This window comes from Epargyreus clarus, unplaced genomic scaffold, assembly GCF_041222505.1.
Source record: "Epargyreus clarus isolate Ecla_fem2 unplaced genomic scaffold, WU_Ecla_fem_2.2 ptg000004l, whole genome shotgun sequence".
Classification (NCBI taxonomy): Eukaryota; Metazoa; Arthropoda; class Insecta; order Lepidoptera; family Hesperiidae; genus Epargyreus; species Epargyreus clarus.
In genome coordinates this window covers 9,571,489-9,585,588 of record NW_027332212.1, presented here as the reverse complement: position 1 = coordinate 9,585,588, position 14,100 = coordinate 9,571,489, and the positions used below count along the sequence as shown (strand labels likewise).

General features: G+C 34.1%; 1 protein-coding gene across 2 annotated transcripts in view; it reads left to right on the top strand.

Annotated features, from left to right (window-relative positions):
- Gprk1 (G protein-coupled receptor kinase 1) overlaps positions 1-14,100 on the top strand; it is a 56,654-nt gene that overhangs the window by 20,589 nt on the left and 21,965 nt on the right. For both annotated transcript variants that reach the window (XM_073093177.1, XM_073093178.1), the window contains exons 3-8: positions 5,300-5,373; positions 5,580-5,681; positions 9,782-9,856; positions 9,942-10,003; positions 10,079-10,187; positions 11,520-11,654. In XM_073093177.1, coding sequence (XP_072949278.1) covers positions 5,300-5,373; positions 5,580-5,681; positions 9,782-9,856; positions 9,942-10,003; positions 10,079-10,187; positions 11,520-11,654 — 557 coding nt within the window. The remainder of the gene's footprint in view (positions 1-5,299; positions 5,374-5,579; positions 5,682-9,781; positions 9,857-9,941; positions 10,004-10,078; positions 10,188-11,519; positions 11,655-14,100) is intronic.

Below are 14,100 nucleotides of genomic sequence, written 5' to 3'. Positions count from 1 at the left end.
TCGAGGGATTAACTGCTTTTTGAAAGCTAGAGTAATTAAACGCCAGGCCCCGCGCATGTTTCAGCACTACTCGCAACTGATTTTGGATGCGATGCAGCAACTAAATGCGAGTCAATCGTTAAAGCTGCAAGAAGCATATCTGCTAGGTTCGTAAATTCTACTAGACTAATCTGTAAGATTCTGGGTTTTTAGTTGCCTATCAAGTGTGTAGATATTAAAAGACCATTCGTAAATTTGCTTTGAACCATTGAGTTCAAACCGTTTATGCTATAGGGCAGACATAAAAGGACTTACGCAATAAAACTTTAATTGGGTGATATTTTATTACATAGGTAACAAAATACTGTTGTGTCTTCTATTTACACTGAGACCTAACAGAATTGTATACGCTGCAAGTCGTGAACACATAATCGTTTTTATATATGTTGTACGAAGAAATTATCTTAGTAACGTTTCGGAGCTTTGGACGCTTAGTATTATATTTTCAACCGAAATGACTTCAATAATAAACTCTGTTTTATTATCCTCTAAAGGGCGTAGTAAGGGGGAAGTATTTATACGAGTTATATGTACCATTTTGATCCTCAGGAGTAGCGAAGCATCTGGAGCCAATATCAGGTAGAACTTCAATCCTATGCAGAGGTTATATTAGCGCCACTGAACACTTATCATGACATGACTGATTTGGACTTTAAGGTCATTTGTTACTTCTATTTACAAACTAGAGAAATATTCTAAAAATAAAAACCTGACTGCTTAAAAATATAACTATGTTAATCCTACAATTATGACGAATCCAAGGATACATAAGTTAAAACCTGTTTTTGGGCTTTAGAGCGTGATTAAGAATGAGACATACATAATACTCTTGAAAAACATTGCTCTCTGCAGTCGGGTAAATAAGTGCAGCGCTCCAAGTTTTAGGAGCGAATTGCTTTATACCGGATATCATTCTATAATGTGACTTTACGGGAAATTGGCTCGGACATCGGAGCAGTCGGGGACGAGTCAGAAACGCAATTTGCAGCGGTTCTACGTGCAGCTAATAGCATTCGGCGCGCGATCGAAAAACTGAGCGAAGTATACTTTTATTTTAATGCGCTCACTGGATAGGTACTAATTTATCAAAAAATCGCTGAACAAACATAAAAAAAACATATATACGGTCGAATTGAGTAACCTCCTCCTTTTTTGAAGTCGGTTAAAAAATGGATACATTTTGTTAAGTATTGTGGGTACTCACGATAGTGTTTCGATTTCTGTATTGCCGATATTTTGACCCAATTGAATTAGTTTTGACGAATCTAATGACACTTAAAATCCGTAGAGCCGTTTGGGGTGCAGGGGGTGGTTAAGAATGAGACATACGCTCAAAAAACATTGCTCTCTGCAGTCGCGTAAATAAGTGCAGCGCTCCAAGTTTTAGGAGCAAATTGCTTTATACCGGATATTATTCTATAATGTGACTTTGCGGGAAATTGGCTCGGACATCGGAGCAGTCGGGGACGAGTCAGAAACGCAATTTGCAGCGCTTCTACGTGCAGCTAATAGCATTCGGCGCGCAATCGACAAACTGAGCGAAGTATACTTTTATTTTAGTGCGCTCTTTGGATAGGTACGTATTTATCAAAATGGATACATTTTATTAAGTATTGGGTACTCACGATAGTGTTTCGATTTCTGTATTGCCGATATTTTGACCCAATTGAATTAGTTTGACGAATCTAATGACACTTAAAATCCGTAGAGCCGTTTGGGGTGCAGGGGGTGGTTAACAATGAGACATACGCTCAAAAACATTGCTCTCTGCAGTCGGGTAAATAAGTGCAGCGCTCCAAGTTTTAGGAGCGAATTGCTTTATACCGGATATTATTCTATAATGTGACTTTGCGGGAAATTGGCTCGGACATCGGAGCAGTCGGGGACGAGTCAGAAACGCAATTTGGAGCGGTTCTACGTGCAGCTAATAGCATTCGGCGCGCGATCAACAAACTGAACGAAGTGTACTTTTATTTTAGTGCGCTCACTTAACTCTTAAGTAAAATATTAAAGTGATACTTTTGGCGATTGTTTTTAATTATTGTAATAATAATTATCACGCTATTTGTCATTTGCACAACTAGGTAACTAAAATTGTAGGGTTCAACCTAAATTTTAAAAGTAACGTTTTATTTTTATAATGTTTACATGCATATAGTATGGGTATTAAATAAAACTTACTTTTCATATGCATCAAAAACATCGGCAGACAACAATTTTAAATAGGCTAAATATAGTTCAAAAAACTAAAAAACACGCTTTTATGATAAAATCAACTAAAAAGTAGAAAATGATTTTCAATCTATGAATCAATTAAGGAACAGTAAATTGTATAATTGTAAAAAAAGCGTGGAGTGCTCCACTTATTAATTTTCGAAAAGCACCCCACACTTTTTCCACAATTATACAATTTACTGTTCCTTAATTGATTCCTAGATTGAAAATTATTTTCTACTTTTTAGTTGATTTTATCATAAAAGCGTGTTTTTTAGTTTTTTGAACTATATTTATTTTATTATTTTTTAGTATTTGTTGTTATAGCGACCATCATTATGCGTCTGTAAAAATCAAGTGTATATCTATTACGGTTTAAGAGATAAAGCCCTGTGACTCACGAACAGACAGCAGAGGGTTTCGTTTTATCCTTTGAGTACGGAATCCTAAAAATCATTCTACAAGATGGCATTATAGATATGTTTTAGTACATTTGAGTTATAGGGAAATAACATTATTATTTTCCAAAGCTAAAAATCAATCTAGTAACTTTGCCTGAACGCTCCATAAGGCGCTTTCTCGCCTCGAAAATCGTTAATCTTGAAGATATTGATAAGGACAATGGTACAAAATTATTAAAATCGTGTATTGTCATCGGTTTTTGATAATTCTTCAAAATTTTGAATTAAACTGAACGTTCAAAGTGGATAGAAATCGGGCTCAAAGATTCCGTTACTGTTACGTACATACATACATACAAACGTACAACCCAAGCTAATAAAAGGGTGTTAAAAATAGAATTTAAAATGAGAAATCTCATATTAGGTATGAAATAGCACTAAAAGCTCAAGAGGTACACATAAAAATGAAATTAGAGTGTTTTTATTATTTGATACCGGACTAATTGATTGTAATTTTCTAAGCTCACATATTTATTTGTGGGATACGAAAATAATAATCTTGGAAACGGCACGGGTCGGGACGTTCGGTGAAGACAAAAACTTTACAGGCCTAATTTTAACCCCGAAAGCGTTTTAGCTTAATGCGTATAAATTGAAAAGCCGGGGAAACCACACGCGGTAGAATTCGTCTCTAATGCCGAAATATAAAGAGCCATTTTCGAGCGAGACGACGTTCTCGTGGCATCGCGGGTATTCCTTGTAGGGCTTGAAACACTCGAGCACGAAAAAGTCATGACAACTTTGTCGCGTTCCCTGCACTTAACCTACTTTGCGGTACAAGAAGTGACTTAAATCGTTAACTTAGCAATGACCCTTGCGAGAACGGTATTGTAATTTCTCGTTTATAAGCAAAATCGTTAATAAGATGTTATTAACGATTTTGCTTATAATTAAAATTGATCAAAGGTTACTTTTAGCGTATTATTTGGTATCATCGGTGGCTGAATACTCATAGCATTTGTGTGTAAGTCTGTCACTAATAGTCGTCTCAATGTCAGCCGTTAAGAAGATACATACATATATGTATTTATTTATACACGCGACGAATTTATTACTTCTGAAAAAAAACTGACACCATTTCTTATCTTTCGCTAATTTTTGTCTTATTTGAGTAAAGGTAATTAGCGAAGCGTCGAAAAAATATCTTTTTGTTAACATAAGTATTAAAATTGCTATCACTTTAACCTACCAATCGCGATGTTACGAGTATCAGTTAAATTGTTAAAGTTATAAATAAAAACAAAATGTGTATCTAAACAAGGTTTATCCCGCAGTTACCCTCGCCTGTTTTTCACAATAAAGAGTATAGTAGGTATGTGGTAATTTAGGTCAACTATCTGTGTGCTAAATGTATATATCATCTCAATTCGTTCGGCCGTTTTTACGTGTAAAAGTAACAAAAATCCATCTGTCCTAACATATTTTCTGCTAATATTAGTAAGATTCAGAAAAAACTGCACAAGAAAATCCATAACACTCAGCGGCCCATAAACACCCTTCTCTAAAATATAACATAAATGTAAGGCAATTTTAGATCGAGGGGTGTTCTCACGAGCGTGTGGAATATTGCCTTGTAGCGGGCTCGTAGCACTCGAACATGAGTTAGGAATGCAATTTGTGGTGGATGCACTTAAAGTCTCAGTAAATAACATTCTCCGGCTCGCTTTGTTGAAGCACATAGTAGTAGGCAACGAATTTAGCGAATTTACGGTTAATACTGGTGTTGCAACGTTCAAGTAGGATTTTAAAACTTCTAAACAAAAATGTTTTATCCCCGTCCTCTTATCTTTTAGAAAATAAACCCGAGCAAAATGTAGGATGATTTTTTTCAGTCGGATTTAGAAAAGTAAGTTCTATTTGCGAGGCAACGTAATATTGCATTGGGAGTACTTAGAAATGAAATACAATTTAACTGCGACTACGATATTGCAGTTATAATAACTTTATATGAATTTATACTGTTTGTTATATTTTTTCCATTTGTAAATGATACTTGCTTGTATTATTTAATAAATGTTTTTTTTTTATATAATTTGCGTAATACGTCTTATATAGATTAATAATTACTTTTTAATGTTTTCAATTATTACTATTAAATACATATACCAGTATTTTCAGTCTAATCTTATCCTACAACAGCATTGCTTGTTCTTCAGCTTTCTGATCTGAAGATGGTAAATGGACCATAATCGTATAGTATGATAGACAACGTAATAGCAAAGCATTTTTTATTGATTTCCATTAGAATTAATTTAGCGGTGGTTAACATTATAGAACACAAGAACAATGTGTCTACTCCTTAATGTGATAAGACAAAGAAGTGCAGTGTCAGAGGACGCTGTCTTCATTATATGATTATTTAGCAGTTTAAGTTAGCGTAAAATTACTCATTAGTCTTATATAGGCTAGATAGTAATTAATATAAAGTACCTTATTACTCATTCGGTACTTTATACATGCAAAAAACAAATAGGGTTGGTTATAGTGTTCATGTACTGCATTATGTGGACGGTGTCCACTGTCAATACTCGTTTATTTCTGTAAAATATGATTTAAATTATAATTATGTGTTTCTATTGTTACAGGTTATTTACTATTTAAGGAATTCTGCGAACAAACGTCAGAAGAGCCAGTGCCACAATTAAAATTTTATGAAGAGGTAGATATGATTGCGTTAATTTATTTGTACTGTAATATGATATAGCCCGCGTGAAACTGCTATTCCGTTCTGTATATAGAAATGAATCGCGTCGCCATAGCAAATTGTATTGCATAATTGTAACAAATTCAGAGCGGACGAGCAGTTTGGCGCGGACTATACCGTGGTTTCAAATTTAAATAATACCATATAATACTCTTTTACAGATAAAATTATATGAAAAACAAGAATGTATAGAAGAAAGGCGGCGGATTGCAAGGGATATTTACGACAATTTTATTATGAAGGAACTGTTAGCCCATTCACATGTAAGTACGCCAGATAATAATTCTTGGATAATAAGTTTGTTTTTGCCCTACTTAGGAACAACTGTCATATTACGAATAGCCGAATATATTTTGCAGGCAGACTTCTTTTCTGATGAAAATAGGTTTATATCTTGACTCATGTTGAATATTTGCTATGAAACTGGAAACTATTTCAAATTGTCTTTTTGGGAGTTCAAATTTCTTTGTGTTGTAGCAGCAATTTCTACTTTGCAGTACAAAAAATACTCCTCGAAAAATGAATTGTTAAAATCTAGATTGTCGGCCTAGATTTTCTGAAATCTCCTAGAAAACCTCATTCTTGCGTTGTAATTCTCTCTCGTTTCCTCGGTCCTGTCTTTATTGTCTATCTACAGCTAGGCTTAGTTCTTACGCAAGGCCTCACTCCACCGTCGTAATGTTAAAGCATCTGTGACTATGACCTCTTCGTTTGTAGTACCTACTGAAATCTTATTTCAGTTTGTGTAACCTTAATTTGTCTTTAGAAATGATTGTGTGTCCATTAAATTATTTTATAAATGTTTTTACAAGTTTAATAGAAAATAGTTTTTCTTCAAAATTCTCCATATTAAAAAGTTATGTTAAATTCGCTTGAAAAGGTGGTATTTTTACATGGTCTGAGTTCTCCACGTAAGAGGGTTCCATCTCTACTTCTATTTATAGCATCACCGTATCCCTGCCATGTCCTGGTTTGAAAGATGCGGTAAGGTTTACATGACGCGATCAAATTAATTTCTCGGATGTCTCAAAATATTTTTAATCTATGTTCAAATTTGGCATAGGCCACATTATCTTCCTCGTATAGAATGAATGGTTGTCTAAAAAAAATGTTTGCATGACACGTTCAGACTTATTTCTCTAAGGTTTCAGTGTCTGTGTTCAATATTGTCTATGCTTTGTCTGTACATTGTTTTCTTCGTATACGCACTGAAAGTATGGTCCAAAAACGAAAAGAAAATCTCTTTTAAACATAAGACAGTGTCTATCTCATTCTGCGCTAATAAGAATCTGAGATTGCCCCCAGTCTGTTGGATCGTCATTTAGAAAATGTAGTTAACATGCTTGCGCTCACTACTTTGATTAGAGATGAGAATCGCTTTTAATGTTTCCAGTAAAGTGAATGTTTGTGTAATGAGTCTCATTAAGTAGATACTGTTGGATTGAAGCCAGCCGCCTACCATCGACCCGGCTTTGAATGCCCTAGCGACTACACATAATACCTTTTAATCGATAGTGTATACGTTAGAATACACTATCTGTAGTGAATACCGGTTCGTTGGTTCGTTTTATTCACGTATATTCAGTATATTAGACGGTATATTTAATGAATATGATAGATGTAAAGGCAGGTATCAAATGCAAAGTCAACCGTTCAAAATGCCGGGTCATGGAACCAGTCCAAATCGCAAAATTTGATACTGAAAATGTTAAGTAGGTATTCCACTAAACATACCTATGATAATTTAATAATATTAATTTATTTAATGCAATAATGTACTTATATTTTAAGTGATTATTCGTTGCTATTGAAACGGAAAAATATTGTTTACTCTTTTTATAAGCAACCTTTGCGATTGGAATATCAACTGCCAGTTTTATTTCCGACACGTAAAAATGAAATTAAGGTCTGAAGGCTGCAATATTTTCATAACATCTCGGAGGTCTATGATTTTAGACTGATATTATCGTGGATTTGACACATTTTTCATGTAACGGGTACTCATGATGAGGGCTTCATTCTTTATTGCTGATATTTCGGCCCAGTCGATATGTCGGGGTTTTGCCCTGACAAAGATCAGTAATGAAGAAATTAAAATCCATTAGGGGATTTTAATTAGTTAGTTAGTTAGTTAGTTTACTCGTACATTAATCCATGACGTTGCTCAAGTGTGCATAGATAGACTTCACTCATCCTTAAAATTTAATTTACTTGAGAATCAGATGTGCGTGTCCGGAGTTCGAACTCAGGCCTTCCGATGAAAGACAAAGTTTCTAACGTGTCGTCAATCCTGCTATATTTGTTTAAATCAATAGACACATACTACGGTATAAATTAATATTTCATTATTGTTTGTTACTTTACTGTTACACAATGTAGATACTCGGCTAACAAAATTGAACTAAAAATAAATCCAAAGCAACCCCATATTGGTCTGCGGAGTCGATTGCGACAGCTATTGTTTTACATAAAGTCATCAGTGCCATTTATAAAGGGAACGAGTGTGGAACTAATTTATGCTTCAGTGAGTGGAATATGTGGCGAACCTTTTCCCATTTGCAAAACATAGTATGACATATTTCATAGAACAGAGTGTGTTTTTATGACGGATATTGTAAAATGTAACAAAATATGCAGATATGACTCTGTATTAAAAAATCGTGCCTCTATCTATTTACGTTTATATTGTTTTGCTTTATAGTAAAGAGGCCGAGCCAAAAAATGAGACATACATCCATATACACACTCGAAGGTCATTACCCTCTGCAATCGGATAATAAAAAGTAAAATATCGAACAATAGTCGGTCAAGTGTGAGTCGCGCGGAATGATTGAATCACACTATTTTTTGGTAAATACATAACACAAATACATAATGTGCGAGTCCGCCTCGCACTTGATCGTTTATTACGTAACACTTGCCAATTTAAATAAATCCAATATCAAGTAAATCTCACTCTCTAACTATTATTTAGCATTTAAGCAGTTATTCAAAGAACAATAAAGTAGAACTCTTTATCTCTGAATATTTACACAAGCGTCAACGTGGTTAAACTGTTAAATTAAATAGCGGTGCTGGAGACGCTGCGATGTCGTTAAAAGTTAAGAAGCTTTCCGTTGAATAAATTGAAGGTTTCGAGTGGTTTTTTTTTTTTCAATTGGACAGGATTGTTTCCTTTTTCCTCCTTGCCACGGACGGTCGTATTTTTGATACACAGGAAATGATTCACGGTAGAAATAGTGATGGTGTTACTTCTCTGGTTGAACCGCATTAGTCTTACCACCTTTCAAATGGTCGTGTTTCGTCGTTGTAAGTTTGAAGTTTGAGGTTGAAAAGTATTTTATTTTAGTTTTCGTTAAGTGATGTGATAAATCCCTTGGAAAGTTTAGTTGAATTAATGTATGCAGTGAGATTATAAGAGACTATAGTAATTTTAACTTTCATTTGTATTAAAGGATTGTCTTCAGTTTTCTTTTGAGACACTTTTTTCTATCACATTATAGATATTAGTCGAAAATATAATATGTGAAAAAAAAAATGTAAAATAAATAAATAAATATATAATGTGTAAATATATTATGTGAAATCATGTTTGATGTACTATGTTTTTACTCGGGGTTCCAATGTTTGTTCGTCGCGGTAACTATAACATGCATATGTAAAACCGATGAAGGGGTTATTATCGGGAAAGCGGGAGTGACACGATTCTAGATCGACACCACACGGTTAAGACCTCATTAAAATGTAATTAATGGTTATCGAGATGAGCGCCGTTAGACACAGACAGGCGGTCTCGAAGGATTTCCATATTGTGTACTGATGTAAGCTCTAGTTACGGTTACAATATATAGTGTACCAAATAAAATGAAGTCGACTGTGAACAAATACACAGACTTTGGGACGCTAGTGTCAACTGGGTACTCAGAAGAATTATTGCAATGCATCACCTAATGGAATTGTAGAGCAGTTTGATATTTTACACACAGTTTGCAAGTAAAGAACGCAATGTTATAAAATATCGTTGTCCAGAAAACGTTCTGGTTATTTATGTAATACAAGTATAGCAGCAAATCCTACTGATTGCTGTGATGGTAGACATCCGCTCATGGGTGTCTGCCGACGATAGGAATCCTATCTGAAATCAATCGCATATGCGTTCTTAACCTTTAAGACTAAATTGGAACCCTTGACACCAAAAAATCAGGGCCTAAAATTAATTTAAGGCAAAAATTTAACAATAAATTATACTTCTCTACAATCTTAATTATCTCTTCGTTAAATATTATACGATGTCCGCTTTATGCCTACCAATTATCAAAGATAAAAATTGTAGCGAATAAAATGTAATTAATATTTTTTGCAGGATTATTCTAAGGAGTGCGTAGCGCATGTACAAAAGTATTTAATGAAACACGAAGTGCCACCGAACTTATTCGAGGTAATATTCCTAATGATTTTGAACGTATGTACATTATTGTACATATATCATATTCGGCATTGTTTTGACTTATACTTTGTTTCAGCCGTACATTGAAGAAATTTTCCAACATTTAAGAGGGGAACCGTTCAAAAACTTCTTAGAAAGGTAATGATAGAAGTTCTGAATTTACACGTGTAATTGAGATTTTATTTGGTTGATTAATTATTGATTTTGTTTCAGTGATAAATACACGAGGTTCTGTCAGTGGAAAAATTTAGAGCTTAATATTCAGTTGACGATGAACGATTTCAGCGTACATCGTATTATTGGTCGAGGTGGTTTTGGAGAGGTAAGAACAACCTGAATTTGGTGGATGCACAGCCGTACGTCTAGATTTAACATTCCACAGTATAGGTAAATATACTCATTTGGTAAAAAGTGCATGGGCTATGTAGGACACAAGTCCCATTATTTTTATCTTTTTCGGATGTCTTAACACAATCTATTGAATCTACTCGTACCTTATAATGAACATTTTTGTTCATACTAACTAGACGCCTTTTTATTGACAAAAGTATTTTTTTTAAACCTATTAAAATTAAGTTATGTCACTCGTACTTGCACTAATTCTATAATAGACGATTCCGTTTAGAAGCGTCCTCGTAATTAATGAACTGAAAGTCACTTAACAAGGAACTGAGTGGCTCGTTACGTATACTCGTTAGGGAATCTTCATACTGATACAATCCTCTATTTCCACTTCACTTAGCATTTTAACGACATGTTGCAACTTAGCTTTAACGATTCACTTAATGCTTTAATCGAAGCTCGATTCCTCTTTCTCTATAAACATGCAAATTTTATCAGTCGTAAACCTATATTCTTGCACTTGGTAAGTCTCAAATTCCTACTGCGTCGCTTTTTCACTTAAAGTAGGTCGTATAAAAATATTCTTTCGTAACAAGACCACTGCAGACCTTATACTTACTGCTCGCTCGTAATCAGTTGCATTTGTACCGTCTACTTTGTAAATTTAAACCTTTTGTGTGCATAAGTTATGGCTCGCGTAAAAATATAAAAGTAGCTCGCGTACAAAAGCGTTCTGGAATGAAGAATGTAGTGAAATTTTACCGCGATACCATCAATATGCTAATATTTTACGTTGAATAAAGGCGTCTAAATATCGACTATTTCAGTATTATAGCCGTACTGCAACGGCTGTGTTAGGTATTGAAGGGTAAGCTAATATGAGGGGTTTACCTTAGTCTCGCAATTGTGAATACTTTAGACGACTTATGTTTTATTTTCATTTAATAAAATACCATGACTATATGTATTTTAATGTAAATGTATTGGACTGTCACGTTTTTTTCTTTTCTTTTTTTTATAATTAAATTTAACGGTAAGGCAGACATGCTATCGGATGGAAATTTCAAATTAGTCATGGTCGTCTATGAACATTTGCAACACTAGAGAAGTCGTTAATGCATCGCCGGTTTTAAAGGAAAGCTCTTTTAGCGAAGTTTTTGAAGACAATTGCGTCATTAAAAACTTCTTTAACACGATCTAACAATCGTGATAGTTCAAAAAAAAACTCAAGACATCAGTTGACATCACTCGACACTTAACCACTTGTGCCTTCCCAAGATACAGAATAGCTGACACTTAACCTTTCCCGCAGGTGTACGGCTGCCGGAAGGCCGACACTGGCAAGATGTACGCGATGAAGTGCCTCGACAAGAAGCGAATTAAGATGAAGCAGGGCGAGACTTTGGCGCTCAACGAGCGGATCATGCTCTCTCTAGTCAGTACCGGGGTGAGTAGAGTTTTTATAATACTTAAAAGACACGGCTGGTACATAAATTGTTTGGAAGTACTTATCTAAGGATAAGCAGAATTAGAGCTTTTTTAGACAAGTAAACTTTCATGATGATGTAAGTGGTGTATGAAGTTTTACATGACATTGTACGTAAAGAAGTCCACATAATAATTTAAAGTGAAAGTGGCGAAAGAAATGTCAAATTTATTATTATTAATGCCCATTATTTAAAAAATTAGTCAAACATCGAAATTTTGTCAATTTTTGTAAGCAGAAATTGTAAAATCTTTTGTAGGGAAAATATGATACGCAAGACAAACGAAGCCATACGGTTGGTATAGTTGTGTATGTCCAAATCATCCTTTCAGTATAGAAAATGATTGATAAACTTCGTTATTTGATTTGAAATAAATTTTATAATGTGTAGTGAACAAATTATGAAGGATTCTTTGATGCTAATTTTAATGATGTGATAAGGAAAAGTCAGAGTACAGGAAACTTTCGCAAGGGTCGTTATTTTTTATAGGTTTTCTAAAGAAATAACTATTTTCACGTTGAAATTTAAGCAATATTTAAACAGATTTTTAGGTGAGCGCATGACATAAATACGCATATATTTTCTTAACATCATGTACGCCTTTCCTTTATGTGATGAGACAAAGAAGTGCAGTGTCAGAGGAGGCCACCTTCGGTATATTACCATATAGTTAAGCATTATATAGGTGGTTAACCATTTTGCAGTTTAAGTTACCGTAAAATTACTCACAAGTAGGCTACATTGTAATCAATATAAAGTACCTTATTACTCATTTGGTACTTTATACATGCAAAATAAGGCGTTTGCCTTTCATGTTATTTATTATATATTAAAAAATTATGACTGACGAAAAATAAATTCATGCACAGAAATTCAATGACACGAGACTATATTGCTTTCATTGTTCCAAGCGCTTCCTTCCTGATGCGTTCACTTCCATCATTAATGTCAAACACATACGTAAAAGTAATTGTATGGTTAAACATATGATGAAAATATTGAAATTACTTACTATGTTCAACTTTTGTTAACTTTTAAATTTTGTTCGTGAATATAATCTTTATTAAAATGTAGCTTCCGTACGTTAATTTCCGTAAAACTCAAAAGTACTTGTTGCATTGTCTTAATTTTTCATTCCAACGTTCCCACAGGAAACTACAGATTTTAAAACGTAATTTAGCTAGATTTAGCTAGTATGTAATAATTAAAATTTTCATTGTACTTTCGTACTGTTATAACCCTATCCATTTAATTTTGCACATTTCCATTTTTACTTCACCATTTCAATTAGGTATAAGTCCTTTTAATTAAATTATAGTCACAACACGTACTTCTTTCATTCTGTTAAATCTCCGTAATTTGTAGTGTCGTGAAATAAACGTCTTGCATCAACATGCAAGGTTTATTACGACAGACAGTAGGGAAGAAGACCACCGTAAATTCCTGCGTATGTATGTACATATGCACAGTACAACAAGTGCAACAGTACCTACATATGTATGTACAATGTACAATGTACATATGCAATTGATTATTTCCTACTTTCCTTCACATTTTGACCGGCTTCATTTTTAGTCGTCGTCCTAATAATAATTCAGGTTTTCAGCAAACTACTTTGACTTCATATCAATGGTCAGTTGGAGAATAGCGTCTATTCATATTTTATCTGCCTCCACTATTACCTACATATAAATGTACAATGTACATATACAATTGATTATTTCCTACTTCCCTTCACATTTTGATCGGCTTCATTTTTAGTCGTCGTCCTAATAATAATTCAGGTTTTCAGCAAACTACTTTGACTTCATATCAATGGTCAGTTGGAGAATAGCGTCTATTCATATTTTATCTGCCTCCCCTATCTCTCTATGAATTGCTCGGTTATGCTTTGGATCTGAAGTTGTGCGGTGTTTGTGTACATGCTCAGCTCACCTTTATCACGATGACAACACACAGATCGCGTTCACTATTATTATTCTAGCCTCTGTCCTTTGTTCTCTGTCCTCTTATTGTTTTTCCTGTAGTGCTATGTCCTAGTTCAAACATTGCGTTCATTTTATTTTACCATTTTAACCGTCGTTTTGAAGAGAAATTAAATTTAAAGTGAATTTAAGACAATGTAAGATTAAGATGTTTCACAGGAATTTTACTTATTTCATTATTTTCGCTTGGACAGGCGACGTGCTATGAAAAGTAACAAATGTCTGCTTAGTTTCACTTATTTTATCGTGTTGCTTCTGAATTATAATGTTCTTTTTCTACGTATTAGTTAGTTGCTCAAACCATAATAAAATAATTTTTCATTTAGTTATTACCGTTATACGACAAAATAAGGTTCTTACTGTTAGAAGGAAATTTTGTGAGGTCCTATTCTTTATTTTGAAAATATACATTACACTAATT